Genomic DNA, 26,200 nt, shown 5'->3' on the forward strand with positions numbered 1-26,200 from the left:
GTTGACCAGCTGTTCTTTCTGCACCGGGGGCTGCTGACTGGGGACGCCTGTAGGAGTGATTTAATCAAATCACTGAATCTTCTTGAGAGGCTCCTGAGGTTTGGATGTGAAGCTAAGGAGAGAATGGGTCAAAGACTAAAAGCAGACTGGACAGACACTATGAGGGAAAGATGAAGAGAGTCCCCCGTCCCCAGAGCTGTCTTGGATCCTGAGGGTTTTCAGGTCCAGTTCCCATCCCAGTCTAAGAGGAACCTTTACAAAGACCTTATGTTACAATGGTCTGCACGAACTTCTCTTCCTTCCAGCCCCAGAAGTCCAACCTGGTGGGTGCTGAGCGCTTCTCACTTGCATTTCTCAGCTTCCTATTGGTATTCCTGCCTCTCACCTTTGCTGCCATCCAATCTATTTTACATGCATGAATCTTACAGGTAGGTCTTAAAGTTCCATCTGAACATGTTAGTTTTCTAATCACTAGTCTTCTGTGGCTCCCAAAGGCTGTGGAGTCAAGTTCAGACCACCCAGCATAGGCTTCAACCCTAAATACTGCATGGCACAGAGGAAATGCCCATACATAGTAGCTCGTATTGCTTCATGCCTTATTTCTACCATTATAGCCTTATTTCCCACTACATTCTTCCAGAGTCTGTACTGTTTATTCAAATCAAGTGATTTATTGATTTTCTGCTTTCGGTGGAAAAATACATAAGCAAAGAATACTTGGTATTTTTCAGATGTAAGAGGTAAACATTATGAACATACGGATGTCCTCTCTGGCCTCTCCTAGCCCATAAGGGGTTGGGATTGTATAATTGGCTCCTAGGCCTTTATAAAGTAGATGAAGGTAGTGGATGAGGGATAGACCTGGAAAAGCTAAGCGAGAAAGATGTACATGAGAAAGAACAGAGAGCTACTGATGGGAGAAAAATCGTAAGTACAGAAGAGGCAGAGGAACACATGTGCACCGGGTGGGAAGACGCTTGGGGGCTTTAGAGTGTGGAGAAGAGAGACTGGAGCAGCTGTCACACATGGCCATTCATGTGGGAGGTTGGGAAAGAAGAGATGAAAGAGGACGGCATGCAGTTTTGCTGTGTAATATGAATGCAACATACCCCATAGCCTGCCCTCGCTTTTTTTTTTTGAACACTCCTTTAACCATTTAATCTGCTTTTCAGTTATTTTTACTTGGCAGATTGATAGCTAAGACATCCCAGGCTAGTACTGGTTATACAGTTACACAATGCATTTTCACACCCCTGTTCATCTCACACCTGCAGGGTATAGTTCCTTCCTCGCCTTTATCACCAGTTATCCAAATTCTGCTTATTCTCAAGGCCGTGCAGGCGGCAGTCCTTGCATGACACTCTTCTGCTCTCCCAAGACACAATGAACAGGCTCTCTCTTTACTCTCCCTGACACTTCCCGTTGACTGTATTACAGCAGCTGCCTCCCTCTACCTTGTCTCGAGTTTATGCCTGGCCTCACTGGTAAGCTTTTCAAGGGCAGAAATGGTTTAAATCATATTTGTAATCCCTATAATGCTGCAATGATTAATTTTATGCATCAGCTTTACTGAGGCACAGGGTACCCAGACATTTTATCTGCATTTTGGGGGTGTCTGTGAAGATGTTTCTGGATGAGATTAATATTTGAATCAGTACATAGAGTAAAGCAGGTCTCGCTCCCTAAGATGGTTGGGCCTCATCCAGTCAGTTGTATGACCTGACTAGAAGCGTTGAGTTGGGACATCAGTGTTTGTCTGCCTCAGACTCAAACGGAAACATTGTCTCTTGGGTCTTGAGCCTTCTGGCTTTCAAACTGGAACTATATCATTGGCTGTCCTGGTTCTCAGGCCTTCGCACTCAGACTGGAACTAAACCATCTGGGTCTCCAGTCTGCTGACTGCAGACCGTGGGAATTGTCAGCCTCCCTCATCATGTGAGACAGTTTTTTCTAAATCTATCTCGTTCTCTCCCTCTCTCTCTACACACACATACACACTCACTCACACACACACACACACAATTGGTTCTGTTTCTCTGGAGAACCCTAATACAAATTTTGGTACCAAGAAGTGGGGGCACTGCTGTAATAAATGTCTAAACATGGGGAGGAAGCTTTGGAGCTGGGTGGTGGGTAAAGGCTGGAAGAATTTTGACAGGCATGCTAGATGCTAGAGATACGGATGTTAAGGACTATTCTGGTGAGATTTCAGGTGGGAATGAGGAATGCGTTATTGGGAACTGGAGGAAAGGCCCTTATTGTTAGAAAGTGGCAAATAACTTGGCTGGACTGTGCCTTAGGGTTCTGTGGAAGGTTGAACTTGTGAGTGATGAAATTGCCATTTGGCCAAGGAGATTGATAAGCAAAGTGTTGAAAAGGCAGCTTGGTTACTCCTGACTGTATAGAGTAAGACATGGGAGAGGAGAGAGATGAATTGAAGAAAGAATTGTTAGGCGAAAAGGAACCGTCCATGTTACAGAACCGGAGGAGGTTGTTCTGAAGAGAACGCTAAGGGTGTGGCTGAATGGCCATCTGATCAGGAGACCGTCAAGTGTGACCTAAAGGCTGCATCCGCCACCGCAGCAGAAGCCAAGAATGGAGATGGGAGCACACCAGCAGAAACACTGCCAGCTGGGGACAGAGAGTAAAGGGGAGAGGAAAAAAACGAGAAACTAAGAAAGGCTTCTTAGATCCTACAGGACAGGACCGTAGAGCTATTCAGCTGTGAACATGTGCTCTTCTTCCAGAAAAGGGAAGAACTACCCTAAAGGTGATTCAGAGGTCATTCGGGCTGCCTGCTTGGCTTCCAAGGGTGAGGCCCTCACCTCTGCTTTAGTAGGCCAGGGGACCTTTGGTGAGAGCCTTAGAGATGAGGCCACCTGGCGCCTGCAGTGACTTCCCAGCCTCTAGAACTATGAGAAAGTGTATTTCTGGTGTTTAAGCCACCCAGTCTATGGTGTTTTGTTATGGCAGCCCGAGCAAACTAGGACAAGTGCCTAGTGCTGTATCTCTACAGAGAAAAACAAAACAATAGTTGTCGAGTGAATGAATGCATGAATGAATGCATGAATGAATGAATGAGTGAATGAATGCATGAATGAATGAATGCATGAATGAATGAATGAGTAAATGAATGCATGAATGCATGAATGAGTGAATGCATGAATGAATGAATGAATGAATGCATGCATGCATGAATGAATGAATGAATGGAACTCAGTAGCAATCAAGGCACAATTGTTCTATCCGAAATTATTATAGGAGTAAGGAACATATGGCAGGATTACCACCTCTAAATTTGGGGGAAATGTGAGCCAGTGAAAAAGAAGGCACTGAACATACACGGATTCTCAGTAAAGTCATGGAGCAAATGTAACTGTGTGAGAGCAAGGGTAAATTTGATTGGAGTTTAGAAGAGCCATTAAAGTTGAATTGAAAAATTACTTTTCGGAAAAAAATATATAATTAGCACAGGGTATGGAGAGAATGAAATGGTAATGACTTATTTCAGTTTGGTAATTGTGCTACTGAATTAATTCTAATGTGTTGGCCTTGAGCCCACAGGTGGAGAATTGGTGGAAATCTACCTTTTAGAACTTAATGATTAGAAGTAGGCAGCTGTGGGGTGCCCCAGGGCCCCGCTGCAGGCGCGAGCCAATTTCAGCTTGTATTAAAGAGGCGGCAGATGGAATGGGTAAAAGCACCCCCCCGCCCCAGATCAAATCAAGAGGAGGAGTAAAAGCACGTGAGGACGTAAAAACTGCCGAGGACCTAGCCATTGCTTGGCACCCAGAAGTCAATCAATCAATACTTATTTGTGAGGTAAACAAATGATGATTAAAAGTGCTAAAATAAAATTTAATTTGCAAGCAACAGCATAAACATATTGCTTCTCACACACAAAAAAGAAATCTGTATACAAACTTGCAAACAAATGTTGGCTCAAGGAGCTGTGTTGTGGGAAACAGTCTGCTCTGATAGGCTCTCCAGGCCTGTGGCCCACCAGGGGCTCCTGCGTGACCTGGTGAGCCACAGGGCTCGAGGAGACGGGTCAGAGGCCGCCGTCTGCCCATGTAGAATCCTGGTCATTTAAACAGGCCCACATTTTAAGGGTTTCAGTGGCCTCTAAGATTCCATCAAACTTCTTTAGAGTTGGAAGACCCAGTCACTTACTGAAAATGAACTGTCCAGCCCATGAGAGCTAATCACTGTCACAGCTCTGGTCTGCGTGGGAAAGGAGGAGCTAGCTGTGGAAGGGAGCCAGCTAACCCCGAGCCGTTCTCGTTCACACGGGTGAGCAGTATTCAGCTGGGGCAGGAATCGCCTGGAAAGTGGGGTTACAGGTAACAAGGCAAGGATTCTTTACAAAAATTATGATTTGGGGTGCCCCGCACCGCTGGATAAAACCTGGGAAGTGGACTTCCCTTTGAAACGACTCAGTGAGACAAGTTGTGTAGATTCCAGGAGCATAGAGAACATACTGGAAGTCTTAAGCAGGTGCTCACTTAGTATCTAGTGGAACCCAGCTGTCCAGATGGGCACCGCAGCGCATGGCGTAAAGGTGGAAACATACGTAAGCCTGCACCCATGGAGCGTGGGGGAAGACAGTGAGGGCACTCTTGCCAGAGAAGAGGGCAGGGTTGGTGGTAGCTGTGGCTCCTGTGAGAAGAAACGGGAAAGGATCCTGGGCCAGGACCAATGTAGGGAAGCAGCAGCAGACCATGGGGTGGAGGACCTGGCACAGGTATCGGCCGTCAGGGATCAATCCCGCCCCACCCCGCCACTTATTGGGTATGTGTCCTTGGGCACATTTTCTAACTTCCTTATGCCATAGCTTTTTCACCAGTAGACTGGGGATGCTAATAAGCATAGTTCCCTCAGCAGGTCCCTGAAAGAGCTAAGTGATACAACACAGGCAAAGAGATGAAGATAGTACCGGACTTGCCACATATTAAACCTTAAGTTGGTGATATCGCTAACCAGTATTCACTGGAATCATTAGGAAAGGTTGCAGATCAGAGCTCCAGGAGGAAAGGAACAGTTTGCTAAATACTTATAGTGACTCGTAAGCTAGGTAACAACCACGAGAGGGAAAATGATCATTACACCCATTTTCGGGATGAGGATGAAGAGAGTCTGTGGGATTGAATGGCTCGCTGAAGGCCGTGGGCCTGGCAGGTCGTGGAGTCTCGTCTGGTTCGCAGCCTGTGCTCCTTCTGCCATGTTTTGCTGTAGAGAGCCTGCCCTCTACAACGGGCTCCTCACCTCGTGTAAAAGTGAAAACAATTACAAATCCTAAAACAAGTGTAAGAAAGGCCAAGAGCTGTTTATTTTGTCAGATGACTACAATTAAGGAAACATCAGATTCTTTCCCATCTGTTCAATGCTCCTGTGTCAGTGCCATCCGCACGTGCCTCACTGGCATAGTAAGCAGACCGTAACTTTTATCCCGTGTCTGAAGCGGGAGTCTTTATTAAGAGGCAGCGTCCTGCGGCTTCCAGAGGAAGCCTGCCCTGGTGTGGCCAGGAAGTTGGGCAGGTTTTAGGAGGGGCTATATGAATGCATTAATAATAGCAAATTATTATTCATAGCACTGATGTTATCAATACAAATAGCAGTGGCCGCCATTTATTGCACACGTGTGTCAGGCACTTTACAAACACTTTGTCATTTAATTCCCACGACTCTGACTGTTTCACCAGTGAGGAAACTGTTTCTGGAAAGTTAAGTTATATCCCAATGGATACATACAGGGTGGCAGGTAGGAGTGTGGATTCTGGAACAATCTGCCAGGGCGTGAAACCCAACATTAGCCACTTTTTAGCTGCATGCCACCTTAGGCACATTTCTTATCGGGACGGAGTCGTAATATTTACCTCCTATTTGTTGTGAGCAGGAAATAAGGTAATACATGCGAAGTTATTTAGTAGAGTGAGGTGTACATAGAAAGGGTTCAAAAGGTATCAGCATCTGCCGAGTGCCATTTGCTTAATTTCGCCATCTTGTATGTTAAACCAGCTAACATTTTACTGAATTTATTTAAAGTGTGATAATATGAGGCTGTCCAGGAAGGGTTATGGTCTTTTAAATAGAGGCAATGGAGAAAAACCCAACTAGCATTAAACTAATAAATAGCACGTTTTATCCAAATAACCAGCTTTCATCCCATGACATAGGAAGGAGGCAGAAAACCTCTTCGTTGCTGGTAGGGCTTTAATATTATTGGAGGCACATTGTTGGGCCGAGGAGACTGTAGCTTTTATCTAGGTAGTCACCCCTGCATGCATTCATTCACTTGTCCATTCCAAAAGCACTTAAGGGGCACCTCTGTATTGGAGGAGCTGACCCAAAGCACTTGAGGTCGCTATAGCTATGCAACAGGAGAAGCGGTAAGTAGCATAAGTTTGACTGTCGCAGGGAAGCTGTGACAATGGGAAAATTCTTGCTAGGGTAGTTAAAGCCACTAACGACCAAAAGATAACTCTATAAGGGCTCTGATGCCAAGCCATTTAGCCCTAAGCCCAAAAAAACCTAGTCACCGAGATTCAGAGTGAAAGACAAACGCTAGGATTTTAATTCAAGGTGGTAAATAAGATCAACAATAGGGTCAATTACAACTAAGGAAGCGTTAAGCTTTAGCAAGAAAGGTACCAAAATGTACGCATTGATATTTTTAAAAGTCAGTCCAAAGTATGTGCTTTACCAGTCAATATTTTATTTCCAATGTACTTATAATATGTGTGTATTGAAGTATTACATACATGCATAAAAGTGTACACATTATAACTGGGTAGTCTGAGGAATTATCACAACTTCATCCCATGAACCACCAAGAACTAGAACTTCCCTACCTCCCGGAAATGCCCTCCAACCCCCTCTTCTGGCTACCCTCTCACTCTTCCCACAGTCGTAGCCATGTGCACCTTCTCACACCAGCGTCATTTGCCTGTCTTCACATACATGGAATTATAGAGATTGAAGTGTTTTGTGTCTGGCTCTGTCACTCAACATTATCTTTCTCATATGAAAATGTACTCAGTCACCAGGAAATAGAAATGAAAATCACAGCAACATTCCATCATAGCTGGTGTTGGTGAGGAAATGGGGCCCTGGACGTCTCACACACTTCTGGTAAAGAGCAAACTGGTAAATCACTTTGGGAAGCTAAAGGGCAGTACCTACTTAAAAGCTGTTTATTGGCTTTCTGGACATAGTATTTTGTGAAGTGCTTGTTTTAAGATATACAAAGCATATAAAAATAGGAAAACAAAGCAGAAAGAGGGACATTAGTAAAGATAAAAGCCAAAATTAATTAAACAGGTAAACAATCAGAGGAAAGGAAAACTAAAACTAAAACCTGGTTCTTTCAAAACTACCACAATGTAAATGACACTAATAACATTTTGTAAATCTGTTTGAAGACGAGAAAGAGAAAAAAAGACAGACGGATAAAACACTCAAGATTAGGAATAGGAAAAAAGAGAAAGTAACATGAAGAGAAAACAAATTATAAAAGAATATCAGAATGATACTGAGTTCAGAAACAGATCCACACACATTTGGATACTTGATTTATGACAAAATGGCCCTGGTGAGAAATGGAGGAAGGACAGTGTTTTCAGTGAATGGTGCTGGGTCAGCTGGATAGCCAGAGGGAACAAGTGAATCTTGACAACCGTCTTTCACCAGGCACAAAAGTAATTCTAGATGGTTCGTAGATGTAAATGTGGAAGGTAAAAACGTCTGCAAGATAACTTAAAAGAAAATCTTCATGACCTTGGCATAGGTAAAGACTCCGTAACCAAACAGGTGACTGAAAGCTCCAGGTATAAAGAAAAAGATTGATATGTTGGACTGTGTTAAAATTAAGACATTAAGAGAGTGAAAAAGCAAGCCATCGAGTAGAGGAGATCTTGAAATACATATAACCAAATTGCATCCAGAAGAAATAATTCCTCCAAATCAAAAAGACAATCCAATAGAAAAATGGATGGAAGACCAAATCTATGTTTTTGATGATAAACGAAGTGAGAAAGTGCCCCTAAGTCTTTTCTAGGCAAACACATCTACAGTGAGTTTTCTTCATTTAGGCCTTGACACCACTATTCAATGGCAGCACCCACCCCCCCGCCGTCCCCCTCCCCACACACACACTGGGGGAGAGTGACAGAGAGAAAAGACAACGGAAGCTGTGAAACAAAAGTTATAAAGTGACAGCTTTGGCCACAAACGAAGTTAAAATAAATGTGTTGGCCTGAGTCAGGCAGCTTAAGGGAAACAGAGCAAAAAAAAAAACCACACACACACACACAAAAAAAAAACTTGCCTCAGAGAAGACAGCTGCTGGCCTAACTCACCCAGTGTCTCAATTAATGTGGCATCCATAATAGATGCTTCTGAGACACAGTCTACACGGAAGAGGAGAGAGAAGACTATTCCTTGCAAGTGGTATCAGATAGCTGCATTCAGAAAGTCACCATCCATGCCCCAGTGGCAACTGTTTCCTACACGGAACAACAGTCATGGCCAGTATTCTCTTCACCCAAGACCCCTTTGTCCGAAGACTTGATATTCTTTAACATTTCAGTGGAAGTTTCATTGCAAAGACGTCATCCACCCAGGTCAATCATTGCTAGAGTGGCTCAGCCCCAGCACTTGACTTTTGACTCCGAATGATGCCTGGAGCGCTGTCTGGTAGATAGAACACCCTGATAAACGGTCCATCTGATTCTCTCAACTACTGGGTGATGAAGACATTATCTCCTCCACTCTCTAAAATGAGGAAACGGGGGCCCAGGGAGTTAAATGGCTAATGTGAGGAGAACAGAGTCAGTGAGTAGAAGAACCAGTGCTCTGCTCTGAGGCTTTCTGGGTCCGAGACCTGTGCCCTTTTCCTCCTCCCACCCTGATGGGGGCTGAATGGTGCGGGCTGAGGGGATGGTGGTAAGGCGAGAAACCACGTACCTGAAATCCCGAACCCGATGATAAGTGCGATCGCTCCCGCCAGAATAATGATGATGCTGATAATGCTGAGGGAGAGAGAGAAACAGGAAGTCACTGCATGCCACTGAACGTGCCGATGTGCCGCCCGGGCTCCTAGCTGTCATTTGTAAGAGTAGCTACATGAAGCGTCTCAATGTTTTCCTCAACATAAGCCCCTTCCTAGAAATGGGCACCTCAGAAAGGAATCTCAGCAATCCTATGCCCGTCGCCCTGTGGCATCCAGAGAGATGAAAGGGGTGGCCCTTCTCTCTGACTGTGTGTGTCGTCTTACCTTCCTGTTTCCAGATCAGGGAAGACAATGTAGAAAGACTGTTGGGGCAAAACTGGTGGGCTCTCTAATGGCAGGTGCCACCTGAGGGGGCCTGGTGCCATACTCAGCCTGCCCTGAGCACGACTGCCCTTCCTCCTTCCATCCTCAGTTTACCCGTTCTGCCTCCTTCCGTAGACTTTAAACTCCGCTAAGGACAGTGTGTTGTCCCCACTTCGTACCCGCTCACCCCTAGTCCACTGCACCCCATATATCCTCAATGAGAGCTTACTGTCCCTTATTAAAAAAGTAATCCGTATTTATTACAGAGCATTTAGAAAATACAAATAAACAAAAATGCCATCATCCAGACATAACCACTGTTAGTTTCTTGATATAGATTCTGCCAGTTTTCAACGAACAGATCAACAAATGACATTTGGAAAATAAACAAGGAAGTACTGCTTGTATTTACGGAGTGCCAGAATTATGTGGCAGACTTGTCCAGGCACCATTTATGGATTCTATCCTTTGCCCGTGTGATAACCTTGTGAAGTAAACAGATTTGTCGCCTCTGTTTTACAGACGACGAAATGCCGGGGAGGCCGAGCACTGTCCCTAACATCACATGCTCAGTGAGAGGCAGAGCGGGCGTCAGAATCTGTCTCTGGAATCCGCACTGGACTGCTTCCCCCACTGCTGCGCAAGGGTGGGGGCACACACCTGGGGTGTGTCCATCCTCTATTTCCAGGGGAGCCCAGGGGACACCAGCTTTAGCTGGTGAGAGTGACTGAGGCAGAACAGAAGGTGCAGGTCAGAGCTGGTGTGTGGACAGAGCAGTTCCTGGGACGCATGCCCACGGCTGCCTGCCCTGCTGCAGGGGTCCTGGGCCAGTGCACTCTCATTGTGGAATCCCCATACTCCCACACCCACACTCAATTTGCAGGACAAAAGAAAGGCGCAGACAGGCAAAGAATGACGCTGCAGAGAGAGAAGGGAAGCGTTTACTTTCCTCCCTGAGTAGGTGCATTGCACCGGGTCCCCTTGGCTCAGGGGTGGGCCCAGCAGGGAGAAACAACAGGCATAGGAGGCACCATTTAAGTAAACAGTTCCCCTGGCGGTCGGGTCCTCATGAGGGGCAGCCACAGGGGCAGCGATAGAATAAGCAGGATGAAGCTTTCAATACCGTGTTTCCCTGAAAATGAGACCTCGCCAGACCATCAGCTAGGTAAAACAAGACCGGGTCTTATATTAATTTTTGCTCCAAAAGACGCATTAGAGCTGATGGTCCGGCTAGGTCTCATTTTCGGGGAAACACAATAATAGGCATCTGCGACGGATTCCAGAAGGAGGCCACATTTGAGCGCTTGTCCTCTCTTTACGCACCTCAGTGCAGCCTCAGTTCTTACTGGTCCAAGTGTGTGAGAACAGCTAGACAAACTCACAGCAGAGGTATTGTCTGGCTCCCTCTGGCCACGGGGTCAGACAGAAGACTTGCATTTGTGACCCAGGGATTCCCGTACCTTGTGGAAATGACTTCATCTCTCTGAGACTCAGTTTCTTTGTCTTTAAAATGGGAATAAGAGTAATTCCTACTTTACCTGCTATAAAGGTATTATGGGTTGAAGTGTAACCTGCCCCCACCCCCACCCCGCCATTCATATTTTGAAGTCCTAATCCCCAGTACCTCAGAATGTGATTTCATTTGGAAATAGGATCATGGCAGATGTAATTAGTTAAGATGAGATCATACTGGAATCGAGTGGGCCCCTAATCCAATGTGACTGGTATCCACTGTAACAAGGGGGGTATTAAGACACAGACATGCAGACACACACATGGGGAAAACACCATGTGAAGAGGAAAGCTGAGATCTGTAAGCCAAGTGTCATGCAGGGTGTCACGCAGGGTCTCTGGTCCCGTTCCCCACATAAGAACGCAGGACATGTGAGGCCAAAAAGGAACACCCACCGAGCCATAGGTAGGGGAGTCATACCACTATATTCTCGCTGGCAGATGGGTTGGAGACACAGGAAGCAGGAGCCACACGATCTGCAACCTGCCGTCTGCTTCTCTGCCAACCAACTCCACTTGCTAACTGCAATCCGCTCTTGCTAGCTCAGCCACCATTTTCTTGCTAGCCCCCATTTTTTACTAGTATAGCCACAGCAGTTATATTAGTGACCAATGGCTCACTGGTTACAGCTGGTGGCCAACTAGCCACAGCTGATGGCCATCCAATCACAGGTGATGGCCATTTACTACCTGAGTGAGCATCTTTCACATGAGGCCAAGAGCCTGGAAACTGCACCCCTGGCTCTGTCCCCACAACAAGGAACAACAAAGATTGCCAACAAACCCCCAGAAGCTCGGGGAGAGGCCTGGAACAGATTCCCCCTTATATACCCCTCTGAAGGAACCAGCCCTGCCAACATCCCGACTGCTAGTCTCCAGAATTATGAGACAATACACTTCTGTTGTTTAAGCCATGCACTCTGTGGTACTTTGTTACAGCAGCCTTATCAAACTAATATGAAAGCGTTGTTTTAATATCAAATTTGACAATGAATGTTGCATATAATCCATAATTCATATATTTCTTTTCACTAGGAAAAGTTTACTTGCAGCCATTTGCTGTAAATTTATTATTAAAAACTATGACTCAGAATAATCCAACTGGTAATAATAAAAATATCATAGTATTTTAAAATATCAAAAAGAGCATGAAGCAGGCTTGGTGCTAAGTGTTCAATGTGCATTTTCTCATTTGTTTGAATCATCAAGTCCTGTTATCTCCTTTCTTTTTCTCATATCCCTCCTGTGGGGACAGAGCCCCAGAGAGCAGTTTCAAGGCTCACATGGGAAGGTGCTGTCTCAGGTAGTAGATGGCCGTCAGCTATGGCTAATTGACCGTCAGCTGTAACCAGTTAGCCAGTTAGCCACTGATATAACTGCCGCGACTGCGTTGGTTGGTCAGTCGGTTGGTTGGCAGGCAGAGAAGTGGACAGCAGGTTGCAGGTCGTGTGGATCCAGCCTCCAGTGAGACTATAGTGGTGTGACTCCCCTATCTGTGGCTCTGTGGGTGTTCCTTTTTGGCCTTGCCACATCCTGCGTTCTTATGTGGGGAGCGGGAGCTGAGACCCTTCAGGCCGCCTCGCATGACGAATGGCACAGCGAGCAGGGTCCCCCGCACGACACTCCTATTCTGTCTTTACTGCTTCTTGTCACCACCATGTCTCACAGGAATTATCGCAACACTCCTAACAGTTATCCTAACAGTTATCCCTGCCTCCAGTCTGGATCTCTCCAACCCATCGGTCACACTGCCAGGATCAGCGGTGGCTTCTGGATTTCTATTTAAGAGCAGCTTAGGGGAGACAGCCTGGCTTGTGGACCTGGCTCGCATAGCTTCAAGTAACAGCAACACCACTTACTAATCGTGTGGCCTTCAGTCTCCATTTTGTGAAGACTGAGTTAACACATTTTTAAAAAACCATTTAGAATAGCACCTGCCCCATAGGAGGCTTCGGTAAATATTAGCTGTTCTCATTCTTCTGCTGTGGGTATAGAACAGGCACATGTTTCTAACTTAAAAGATGTTTCCTTGGTGGTGCTGATGGAGATTGTTGTGGGTCTGTCCTTGGGTCCGCTCCTGAGCTGTTGGCAATAATGATTACACAGCTGACTGCAGTGGTACTCTGTATAAAACGTCAGGGGCCTTCTCATTTCACATCCCCCCTGCTGTGGAAGCAGAACCCTGCTGTCCATCCATCCCTGGCCATCGGTCAGCGAGTTTCCTAGCTGAGCAGGAATCACCCGGAGGTTTGCTATGAACCCATCTTCCCTCGGGAAACAGCTCACCCTCCAGGGCCTTGGAAAGAGAAGCAGGAACTGTCAGAGCAGCCAAATTAAATAATTCCTGGATGCTGCTTCTTAGTTTTGTTTAAAAAGACGAACAAAGTATTTTGCGTAAGGTGCTTTTACATTGCTTTGTGGTTCTTACTTCCCCAGAATAATTTCCAATCAGTATGCTACAGGGAATTCTTAAGGTGAAACTGTCTTCTAACCACTGCCTTGGAATTCACAGTGCACAGTTGTTAGACATTCCTTACAAAAGGGCCCGGATGCAAGCCAATGCTTTGGGGGATTCGTTCATTTAGTGAACATTTTTTAAGTACTTACTATGTGAAAGACATTGTACCGGGCAATATGGAGGAAATATAGACAGGAAGTAAACATAAGGAGCTTATCGTGTGACTGAAGTAAAACACCCCCCCCCCCCCCATGCACATACAGCACACACGGACACACCCCCCCCCCCCCATGCACATACAGCACACACGGACACACACACACACACCACAGTAATTACACAAGACAGAATGTGGTTGGGGCTTCAGTAAAGAGAGGACTATGTTCTCACAGGAACTCCAGGGAGGTAGCAAGTATTTGAATCTGAGAAATAAGGAGCCTCCATGAACAAGTGTCAAAGACAGCAAAGAGAAAGGTTTTATTCAGGAATAGATTTAGCTGATTCACGTTGCTGCACTCCAGGGCAGAAACACAGAGAAGAGTGGTTATTTCTGCTGCCCTGGGTGGGGTCAGAGCCCAGGCAGCACAGGGTAGTCCTGAGGGCTGGGAAAAGGTGCTTTCTGGGGCCGCAGAATGCAGAGCCTTCCAGGGGAGGGGCCAGCCTGGCAACCTGGGGTCCTAGCAAGTGATCCAAGCGACCCCAGGATGGCCTTGTTCAGTTCCTGTACACGTCTTTGTCCCGGCTGCTGCCGCTTTCCACAGCACTTGAAAGAAGGTAGGCATTTCTGTTCAGAAATGCAATGTGCTCCTGATAAAACTCACATTCTAGAAAAGGTAATGGGGCTTATGAAAAACAACAAGGTTTGGGGCAGAGCCCTGGAAACCTGAGACTTTGTGATGGGTCTGTAATTGGTACCTCGGGACGTGACTTGGACAACCAAAGCAGGCAGCTTGGTAGGGCCAGAAGCCGCTTCAGGGGACATTAAAAATGCACAGAAACAGGTGAGCAGAAACTCTGACTTAGGGTGCTGTGAGCCAGTGAGGGTGCTGTGACAGTGGGCACAAAGGAGGTGCCAGCTGGGATGTCCAAGGCCAGATGTGCTTCTCTGGGGACGGAGCTCCAGGGCAGGTGTTCATTTAAAATCTGAAGCGAAAAAGAGCCGAAAGCCACACCACACCGAGCCCTTCAGATGTTGTCATTCTCCTCTGCTATTGCCAGCTCCCCTTGCCGTGGGGAAAATGACGTGGCTCAACAGGACGTCCATTCTATGTTGTCATCATTCCCCCATTTGCCAACCGCGTATGAGCTAATTGGTGCTATGGATACATGTATTGCAGCAGACAGACTGTATTATTGAATGACCAAGAAATAAACTGGGATAGAAATACTTCTCTCCTAAGGACAAACTTTCATTGTAACCACCTGAGGTCCCTGAGGGTGATACAACAACAACTAATGCTTGCTGGGCACGTTCTGTGTGCCAGTGCTAAACACACAGTGTCTCATTCATTCTTACAACAATGCTATGAGGTAGGCACCACTGTTTACATGTGGGGAAACCGAGGCTTAGCGTAAGTAACTGAGCAAGCTCTCACAGCTGGCAAGTGGGAGAGCCAGGTCTCAAACCCAGGGAGTCCAACTTGTGAGCCTGGGTTCCCAAGAGCCATACTTCGGGAAAAAGTCCCCTGTGGCAGGAGGCCACAAGTTCAGAAGACTCCCCTCGTCCCTGCGTCTGCCGATCTCCTCTGGCTCCATCTCTGAAAACCAGGGCTTTTTGGATCTGCTACCCAGTGTACAGGACACTCGAGTTTCTGCCTCCTCCTCAAATACGGACACCACTGAGAGGTACCATGTTCCTTATAGACCATCAGCTTCCTTCCACTTGTGTGACTGATAAATGACTAAAGCTCTGAAAAGTAGATTAAGTTAGCACACGTGTGATTAATCTGAATAGATTCTACTTTTAAATTAAATATACCAAGCAGAATATTTGAGTAAATGAAGTAAGTCTTTGAATAAATCAGATATATTACTTTGTCCGTAAACTAACAAAGTGGCTAGGTTTATGAAGGAATGCTGAAATTGAAGGCATTTATTTCAGCCGATGCAAACAGTTTCTGTCTCTCGCTCTTTTTTTCCCCCATAAAGGAGAAAAGGAATTATTTTTAAACACTGTGTGGGACAGGGCATTGGGCTTCAGGGTAAAATTATGTAATCATCTCGTAGATATTGATTAGTATGGCTTTTAGGTTTATGAGAAACTTAGATTGTTGTCTACTCAGTTGTTTCTTTTCTCTGAAAATCCCGGGTGTAGAGAATGTTTCCCAATCTCTCCTTCCTCTCTTTCATCTCTTTAAATTGGTAAAATTAAGGCCAGCTTCGATCCAGGGGACCAAGAGCATGAGCATCAAGAAGAGTAAGTGGAGGGTCAGGAAGAAATTGGCAAAGAGGTGGGAGCTGCTCCACGGCGCTGAGAAGAGTGTGGAAGCGAGGGCCTCCTTCCCGGGCAGCCCGTCTCTGCTCTGCTTCAGTGACCGCGGATGGCATGCCTTAGTGCGTGGGAAAGGGCCCACGCTGGGGAAACGCACAGAAGAGACGTGCGTGCTCTTGTGTATCAGGTTCAGGCATCATGTCTTCTTTCCAGCTGCCACTAAGGACGGTGGCCCAGTCTTGTGGGGGGACCTCCAGTGCACAGGCCGCAGGATTCCATCATACCTGGGGCCCCAGTGACATAAAACCAAGGAGACACGACCAGCAAGTAGACTTCATCTTACACGCCAGCCCCTTTTGAATGATTGGCAGTGGTGGCGTAGGATATTGTGCTGGAAAGATTGCAGGGCTGCCTCCGGGCTCAGCAGGACAGAATGCCACCACTGATGAGTGACTTCTAAGTGAGCGTGCAGGCCCTCTGTGTGCCGTCCCTGGCCTAGCGGCGATATGCCAAAGGGGCCTTTAACTGCCCGCTAACTACAAGTGACCAGAGTTTTAGGCTAATTGAACAGGCAGGTAATGACAGTACAACGACAGTGCTACCTGACTCTCCTCTCTGCACGTTTTTGGCCCAGACTTTAGGAAGAACACTGATTCAAGTGTATATTTCGGACAGGGTGTCTCAAGCTCAGCACTACTGACTACGAGGGGCTGTTGTTGGGCACTCTTCTGTACATTGTAGACGTTTAGCAGCATCTCTGGCCTCCACCTTCTAGATACCAATAGGTATTCCTCTTGTGACAGCCTAAAGTATCTCCAGGTACGTCATCCCGGTTGAGAACCATTGATCTAGCAGAAGCGGGACCAGCGTGGTGATATGATTAGAGACATGTTTTTTGAAGAATAGTTGAAGAACTAGGGTAGTTTAATTTGGTGAAGTCTCAATGTAACAGATCATTTCAAAATTTGAAAGGTGCCATATGGGTCTATTCTCCATCACTCGGGAAGAAACGAAGCCAGCCGGTGAAAGTCCTTGGAGGTTCGATTGCGATTCCGTGTACAGGGACGCTTTCCAACCAAGCCAGCTAGCTCTCTGCGATGGCCCGAGACCACCGTTTCCCATCACGGAACATGGGGACGTGTGTGTACGAGCAGGGCTGAGTGACCGCTGAGGCACAGATGTGGGCCGGGAAGCGTTTCTGGCACCAGATATGGGTTGGAACAATTTCGAAAGTCCTTTTCAAATATACTTGGTTATACGATTCTGTAATTTGATCTTCCCTGGGATTTGCTCTGGCCCTGCCCATGCCACAGTTATGTGTTCGGATATGCCTCCTAAACCCTTGGTTAACAACATAACAATGATAGTTGCTATTTACTGAGCGTGTGACCTGGTTTATCTCATTTAATCCCCCAATAACCCTGTGAGGCGGGCGCTGTGATCTTTGTTCTGTGGATGGGAAAACTGAGCCCTAATGGTAAGTAACTCGTCCAAGGGCTCACCCCCAGAGAAGTTAGAGCAGGATTAGACTCAGGTCTGAGACTCCCTCATCCATGGCTTTGATTATTATGCTGTTTTATATAAACCCCACCTTTTGTAGATCCCAGGGTTCAGATCCGTTCCCAGTGTCCTGTTTGTGCAGGTGGAACCTGTGGAACAACCTGTCCCATTTTACTTTGACTGAAGAAGCCCATGTCTGTCGGGAGGTATCTTTTGCCCGAGACTCTGGAAGGACAACTGGAAGGGGCGGATCAGGTAGAAGACCACAGCCCGCTAATAAAGAGATAGCTTTCCCTAAATAATGGTGGAGTTTGAAGCCAAGCCATTCCGTTTTATTCTTAAGCCTGCTGTGTTTGTAACTGTCCCCTGGCTACCCATGAGGCACACGTTAGCGTTTCATCAGCCCTGCGCACACTGCTTTCTGGTGGCGCAAGCTGAGCAAGACAGAAGTCAGCACAAGGTTGATTACTAGTCCTTTTCCTAAGCATACCTGTGTTGCCTGTTCCTTCTCATTCTCACCACAGAGAAAGAGCGTTCCCAAAAGACTCCTTCTGCAGTATAACTGAGCCCATTGTGTTGAATAACTAACATACTTTAAACGCTTTATGAACCTCCCACGAAGTGTCTGTACTGTTAGAAGAGCCAGGGAGCCCCCAGCAGTCCCGTGTGGTCTGAACTGAAACAGCCCCAGTGCGGTCCTTTCAAGCTGGAGTTCAGGGCAGGCTTCCAGGGGGCGCTCACCGCACCTGGACTAAGGTTTGGCGGCTCATAAGCAGCTCCTTCTTATGGCCGCTGCTCTCCTGTGACACACAGCCTCCCCCCCATCACCTTGCTCCCCTCACCCTGCTCAGTGACAGCCCGGTCATTTCTGGAAGGGGCGAAACAGAGAAGGTGCTGCTGTCCCTCTGCCCTTGTCAGCTGCACAGAGAACCTGCATCCTTTTCCTAACGGTGCCTCCATGGCCGGGGGGGCTCAAACTGAACACTCCCGTCCCCACAGGAGTCTAGTGAGGGTCCAAAGAAACAAACCCTGCTTCGTACAGTGTACATATCAGCTAGTAGTTTGAATTGTAAATGTGAATTTATAGTTTTATCCCTTCTCATTATTCCCAAATTTAAGTGACTTCTCATTGCTTGTACATTCAAGTTCGAACTAAGCCTAGAATTTAAGAGCATCCCCGGATGGCCCATCTGTCTAACCCTTCTCCGTATCTGGAGCCCTGTGTTCTCGTCACACTGACCTGATTGTCCCCTGTTGCCCTCTGCCTGGATGTCCCTCCACCTCCTCTCTGGCCACCAGGAGCGGCCCCCATCCAAAGCCCAGCTCAGCTCTGTCTTGCCTCTGACACCGTTCCTGGAGATCCAACCTAGAGCATGCTCCCTTTCTCTTTCCTTTATGGACTTAGGGGGGTGGTTAGGAAGGTGACCCTCTGAAGGCTGGGCCCCATGGCCAGAGGAGGAGGGCCAGAGGTTTGGGACGGAGCTGGCAGGCAGGGGCTGGGGAAGGACAGGGCAGCCTCCCTCTGGGGAGAGTGCGTTCCCCTAACGCTTTCTCCCCCTGTCACAGTGAGCTGGGCCTCAGGCAGGTGCCTGGCCCACAGAACTGCATGACCGATCAGCTACATTCCCTTTGCAAGACCCTGAAGCCCCCCGTGACTATCTGACTTTTCATCCTTTTCCTGCCTTCAGGAAACACATGCTGTCACTGAAGAGGTTCAGAGAAGTGATGGGCTGTCTCCTATCGGGAAGCCTAGCCCTGGGATCAGTTCACTGTTTATTCATTAATAAAGCGGGAAACAAGTGCATTTGTCACCCTCAGAGCTTTTCTCTACCAGAGCAGAGGTACCTGTCTTGGGCAGTCTGATGCCTCTGTGTTCTGAAATGGGACACGATGTCATGTTTGTCTGCTCCAAGGCTTCTGTCATTCACTCTTTATTTCAGCGACACCCCAGTGAAAAGCAGATCACTGTATCTCAGAAATCAACAGGGATGTGTTGTACGGTCTTTCAGAAGGCCTAAGGACTTCCATGGCATTTTGGCACCCACATTCTCATCTTTTAGACGTGGGCACAGTTCCGCAGGTGTGGCCAGGTAAAGCTTGTGAGGACAGAGGTGTGGAAATCAGTGCCTGAGCCGCACTCATCAGCCACAGACCCTAGGGCGGTCCTATGTGCATGACAAGCCTTGGCTGCCCACACTGAGGATGGTTCTGAAACCCGAGGCCAGGGAGACACCCCCTGTCTTAGGATCCACAGTCGTCCTTGAGTTGAACCCCTCTGCGGACCTGTCCATCTGTGACACACAAAGGAAGTTCCCCTGGCCTTCCCTCCCGGGGTCTGTACCCTGCTTCTGGCATCGAGTGGGTATGAACCCAGGGCCGCCTTCTGCTTCCAGGCTCTTCTGCTTGGTCTTTGCCCTCTGGTCCAGCCCAAGTTCTGGGGCCCTGGTCTCAACTTTCTCCTCTAGATTCATGGTTCCCGCATAGCCCGTGGTAGGGACTCCCAGCCTAATGCTGTATGCAGGAAGGTCCTACTGTGTTCTCCTGGACCCACACCAGCTCCCGCCTTGGACCCTTGTGGGCCACCGTCACCCACTGTGGCCCAGGGCCTGGCCCTACCCAGGGATTGGTTACAGAGCTACTAGAAAACACACGATGTCTATTTCATCTTGTGATTAAGACGTCTACATATTTAGATACCATATTTTAGTAAAAGCTTAAGATTTAAATCAAAATATAAAGTATTGATTCGAGCCTGAGAAGTGAAGAATGCATGTTAATTCTGAAAGCTTCAAAAGCTGAACACAAATATCAGCTCAAGAAAAGTTTACATACACTTGTAATTCCCTTATCCCATTTCTTGCCCCATTTCTGGCCCCTTGCCTCCCTGCTCCATCTATTTTAATCTAAATATGTCAGGCTGTTTCTTGCCTTTATGCGTTGTTTATGCTGTTTTTCCAGTTCTTGCAACATGGTGGGAACTTAATAAATGTTTGTTGAATTAAATGCTCCACTTTAGAGAATACTTCCCTCAGGGTGTCTCGCAGATAGTATTTAAAACTTGTTGAATTAATGAATAAATGAAATATCCATACTGTGTTACTAAGGGAAACTAACATATCTTTAACTTTCGAGCAGCCATTTGTGGGAGAAATGACCATTTATTTTTCCCTCTAAAGGAAAATAATCTTTTATAAAATTGCGGTACGTGAAATCTTGCTGATGCTACAAATTATCACACAATGCCTGTTGGCTGGGGTCAAGAAAGGATCTGGAGAAGGAATTCATTGATAACAGCTGTGCCAATTACTTGTGAAACTTCTGTCCTTTAAGTTATTTCTCTCCACAAATGACTTAGAAAACAGAGGCATTCCTTTAAATCGAAAAAGGAACTTTGCAGGGAATGGAAATTGAACTTTCCGGCCGTAGTGCATATAAATATACTTAAAAGAAAGAATAATCTTTTTTTAAAAATGCTTAAAACGCTGACTAAAACCAAACAAAACGACACACACATTTTTGAACACTTGGTTTTGCTGGCAAGAAAAAGAAGGGAGAGTTGCAGCGTGTAAAAATGAAGCAGAAGCGTGAACCCAGGCAGGTAAGAGAGTGCCGAACACAGGGGCTCTCTGTTGTTCTGGTGACAAAAGCTTGTTTCTTAAGAGCCATACAGAATACCAGATCAAATCTAAGGGGCCACACGAGACCCCCAGGCCCCCAGAAGACAACAGCCTCATTTACTCTTGGTTCTGGGTGAAGAGAAAAACACTCCCCGAGATTGTCTACATACCAGCCAGTCATTGTGTGGCTTGGAGTCTCGAAACCAAACTTAAGTTGAAAGGGTTCCTAGGTGGTCAAGTTCTAATGTGTAATAGAAGCACAGTCACATATTCTCCGGAGAAATGCATTCGCAACCCAGGCCTCAAAGAATTTCAGCAGATAAAACTCTCCCAAATATAAGCTCATACTAAAACATAACTGAGTACACAAGGAAAGAGAGAACCATGAACAAAAGAAACAAGCAGCAGATTTGAAATGTAAAGACTTCAGATATTGAAACTGTTATATACAGAATATGAAAATAAGACTTTTTAGTGTCTTATTTAAAGTAAACGAATGAGGGACTGGAAAGCCTGAGTCAGGAACAAAAGACTAAAAAAACTGACCAGATAAAGATTTGAAAAAGACACAAACAGAACATCTAGAAATGAAAAATAATTGAAATTTAAAGCTCACTGGACATATTGCAGAGTAGATTGGACAAAACTGGAAGAGAGAATTAGTGGAACAGAAGACTTGAAGAATTACATGTAATGCAGTACAGAGAAACAAAGAAATGAGAAATATAAAAGAGACGGTAAGACACACGAAGACCAAAATGAGAAATGTTGGATATATATATAAAATCAGAGGTCCAGAAAGAAAGAATAGAGAAGGAGAGAGAGAGGCAACAAATGAAAACAAAAAGACCGAGTGTTTTTTAGTATTTACATGAACCCAATCTTCAGATTCAGGAAGCTCAGTGAATCTCAAGTAGAGTGAAAAAAAAACTACATGATACTTCACAGTGAAACTAAAGAACAAAGACGAAAAAGATCTTAAAAGCAGTAAGACATAAAAGATCACCTAGAAAGGAATGACAGTTAGACTAATAGCATGCTTTCTAGTGTAACAAGGGAAGCCAGAAAAATGGCGGAATTATGTCTTCAAAGTGCTAAGAGTAAAGGCGGTGTGAGATATGGGAGTATACCTATATACTCCAGCAGGTGTCACAGGCACTGATGTCATAGGGAGAGAATACGGCCCCCGCCATTAGGGCTTCGGACCCAACAGAGAAACTGCTAGGTGATGGCATAAAGACTTAAAAGTAAGACGTGTAATTTCACCTTAGGGTACAATCAGCCTTAAGGGTCACCCAGGGTGTTTGGTTCAGGCATATTAAACAGCTTGGAGAAACAAGTCCCAGACAAAGCTTTGCTGCCCAGGGGTCCGAGCTATCAGGGAGTTTAAGAGACGGACCAAGACCAGCTTTGCTGGGCCAGCACCGGGCAGCCTGCAGCCCCGGCAGCCCAGGCCATTCGCTAGGCTGACTCAGCTTGTCCTGTGGCCTCAGCAAAGCAGGGATGGCCGCCTGTTCCTCCAAACACACTCACCAAAAGGGGCCAGAGGCCAAACTTAAGGGTCAATGAAATTGACTAGAAACTTACAATCAGGAAAAGTAGAAGGAAGCGTTTTCTATTTTGACTCTTGTACATGTTTTTTGTTTCATGGTTTCGTATTCTTTATACTTTGAATTACACGCTGGCAGGTTGGGGGGAGGGCATTGGTGGGCACCACTACCATCTTTTTAATGCTAAGGGCATTGTTTCCGAGCTTGAGGTCAGACATATTTGAGCACCAGAGAGGAAATACCTTCTTTCCTTGCTGCCTGTTTTCATGATGTATGCGATTTCTGCAGGATAGAGCCTGGCAAATGCACTAAAAATGTTGGTTCCCTGTCCCACTGCCAGAGGCTAGGCGCACATCCAGAACCAGGGAGATTGTGGATACAAAGTGGGTTGTATTTCAAGGCCAAAGGCGGGGAGGGTAGCGTTAGGGGAAGAAAGTCTCCTGCAGAGACACTCGGAGGCAGATTCTGTTAGGAGCTGAGAGTCCAGCTAGGCCTGGGAACAGTGTCTCCCTAGTTTTCTCTTGGTTTTCGAAACTGATGAGCTTTGCCTTCACTAACCTAGAAGCAGATGAGAAAAGGAGCCAAAGCTGACGCCCTTAGAGCGGCGTCATCCAAGTCAAGTCTTAGATTTTAAAAATGAGGATAAGAAACTAGCTTTGTTAGTCTCGTATTTACAACATTTTAGATTCTTCCCCGTTTCTAGGGGTATCTCACCCAAACCCAGGACAGACACAGTTTTCCACATTTCAGCCAAACACAGCCGTTCTGGTGGCCCCCGGAGCTGAGAAGCCCAGGAAAGACGGCGAGGGTGTGGTAGCACAGACGGGAGGCCCAGAGGAAAGAGGCAGCAGTACCTGTGGGTCCTCTCCCATCCGGGCAGCTTGCCGAGGCCCCAGGGAAAGCAGCCACCTTCTCCCAGATGACGTTTGTGAGGGCTGCCATCAGGGTCAGAATCTGGTGGGGTTAGGACACGAAGGAGCATGAAACGCGCCTTCCCTGCTCTGTAAGGGTCTCTGGTGATGGGAGCGCTCTTTCCAAACGTGGGAAATGCGGTTCGACAGTGGTCACGTGTGTCACTTCCAGGCGTGCGAGGTCTGAAAGGCGTAGTTTGGGTGCATAACTATTTGAGTTTCTGGGATGTTGCAATGGCTTGAGGGGACAATAGGTAACATGATTGCAATTACAACAGTTCTGCCGACTCTGGGGCACGTAGCCATGGTAGGGTTTTCTCAGTGTGTGAAGTGGACTGGACTTGTCTGGACAGCAGATGGGACTCTCCAGGGCCCGGGGCTTAGCAGCATAGCCTTGAGTGAGGCCTCCCTGCTTACAGCTCCTGTCTCCCCTGCCTTAGCAGCACTCGGGGAGCAAGCGCGTTCTTAGGCCTCTCTAGTATTTTCCTTGCTGTTTCATAATGCCATGTTTCATGTTGGGGTGGGGGCTTGGGAGACTACAGTGGACTATTTACTGCAAAGGAAAAGAAAGACTTGGCTAGGAGATAGAATTCAGAGAATGAGAAGGCAGGTGTAGTGGATGGGGCCCCTGAGTCTCCCTCTCCTCTTCTGATATCTGGGGCTGTGTTTGTCCACATGCCCTCAGTGCATTCCCATGATGACACGGAACCAAGAGCACAGCAGTGGGACCCCCCCATCGGGGTGGCCCAGGCCCCAGGACAGCCCTGTTTCTGCAGTGCCTCACGGCAGATTCAGAGAGCGTTACTGTTTTTACACTGGGCTGCCAAGATTTCTGGGCCTCCTTTCAAACCCTTAAAAAAAGGCTCCTTTTCCTATGCTCTTTAACCAATTATACAGCATTGCCAAGAACCTATAATTTAATCACCCCTCCAGCCCTTGAGTAACTGGGGAGCGAGTCAGTAGCATTTGTTCTGGAGCATGAGGTTCCCAAAAAGACACTGCATTCTTCCAGTTCACTTTGTAAGCCACACAGATTCCTTATTCTTTCATGCATGGCCTTCCTCTAGATAATTTCTGAGGGAAAATGGTGGCAATAGTGTCAGAAAGTGTCTCGAAGCCCTCACTGTCCCCTGTGCATTTCTCTATCATGGCGCTTGTCACCTACTGAAATGATCTGTTTACACATTTGTGCCTCCTTTTGTCTCCTCTAAATTTCTCAAGAACAGGGACTATATCATTTTTATTTCTGTGTAATAGGATGTTAAATTTAAACTCGCAACTGAAGTTCCAAGATAAAATAGATATTGTGCACTAAAGCGAGATACCACATCACTGAAGAATTTGAAAGGAATCTTTGACAGCCATTTCCATAATTCTTAGCCACCTCCATCAGATGGAGGATATAAAAATGTGTCCAGGGGAGGAAGAGAAGATTTGTGAAGCTATTTCCTTGAAGAGAAAAATGTTTTCTGTGCTCTGAGGACACATTCCTCCCCCCTCCCCCCAACATACAAATACAAAGCATGAAGTTGGGGTGTGGTGGGGACCTCATGGGCTAGAGCTTACATGACACTTGAGACATATAATGTGGTCTAGGGCAGGTCGGGGAGGGGGAAAGAGAGAGAGAGAACAGCTGTATTTGAAGGTCACTACTCTTTTATGAGGAAAGGAATACGTGAGCTGGTCCAACAGGCCAGAGAGCCTAGAGGCAGGGTGAGTCCTAACCAACAGGAATACCTGGGAGAGGGGACCTCAACATTGAGAGTCATGCGTGATGTGGACCTTCTGGGAGCCAGGGGCCGTGGGGACAGAAGCCCGCTGAAGGAGAGGCCAGGTTTTCATCACGCATTTCCCTACTGAAGGCACTTGAAAAGGTTAGAGGGAGATAAGATTTCACTTCGATTATTACCCGTTGGTCATATATTGGATCAATATACCCGTCACATTTGTTGCCCTAAGTGCCTGACTCATCCTAGCCATTTGATAAATGCCAAGCTGAGCTCATCTTCTACTGAACCAAAATGTGTTCATGAGGCAGCTCAACTGAATGGCAGTTCATATTTTCATTCCAGGGTTATGTCTCCTTAAATGACACTTTGGGAAAGATTTTATGTGAACAATTAAAACTGGCAACTAAATATGCGCATTTAGAAATTAGTTCTTATTCCATATACGTAGCATCTGGCTCCAGAGACATGATCCTATTGTAACCGACATAAAGCCCAGACATCTTATGGTCTAGTTTTTGATAACATCACAGTCAAAGAAATAGCAGTCCGACAGAAAAGTTTAACTGAAACCGATGGACATCTAGGAAAACATGAAAAGGCGTTACATGGGTGATGCACAGCAAAACTTTTTTTTTTTTTTTAAATCCTCTTTCCCAACTTCTGTCCTTCTAATTAGCTCCCCACACTTCTTCCTTCTTGAAATTTCCTCGAAACTCTCTCTCTGAAATCCACTCCCTGGTCTCTTCTGCCTCATAGCCCCGAATCTGTTTTCTCCTCTCTCACCAGCAAATCCACTGTCCTCTCTTCTTTCTGTTAAAACCCTTTCCGTCTTCTCTGTGTGGTTGTCTCCATGGACTCATAACCGTGAGTTGGAGGGTAGAGAGACTTAGCAGAAACCACCAAGATTTTTCCGACGAGTTGGGTAGAGAAAAGGCTGTGAATATTTCACTGTTGTTCCCTGTGACTCCATAAAATGGACACTTGACAAAGGGCAGCTCAAGAGTAAAAGGAACAACTGGCCTCTGTTTTACTACCTCTGGGTCTTTCTCCACGCCACAGTAACTCTCATTTTTAGCTTGATAATAAAGTGGAACTCTATAATTAAGACGTTCCTTTGATTTTGTTCCCCATTAAAATGCGTAGTATAACATTTTATCTCATTAGTCATTGATACCTGG

At 46.4% G+C, this 26,200-nt stretch overlaps 1 protein-coding gene across 1 annotated transcript in view; it reads right to left on the reverse strand.

The window, feature by feature from the left end:
• Positions 1-26,200, reverse strand: part of VTCN1 (V-set domain containing T cell activation inhibitor 1) — a 49,477-nt gene that overhangs the window by 10,255 nt on the left and 13,022 nt on the right. The window contains exon 2 of the mRNA XM_019730569.3: positions 8,965-9,029. Coding sequence (XP_019586128.3) covers positions 8,965-9,029 — 65 coding nt within the window. The remainder of the gene's footprint in view (positions 1-8,964; positions 9,030-26,200) is intronic.

Source organism: Rhinolophus sinicus, chromosome 7 (genome assembly GCF_057876585.1).
Source record: "Rhinolophus sinicus isolate RSI-liver-muscle chromosome 7, RSI-T2T, whole genome shotgun sequence".
NCBI lineage: Eukaryota > Metazoa > Chordata > Mammalia > Chiroptera > Rhinolophidae > Rhinolophus > Rhinolophus sinicus.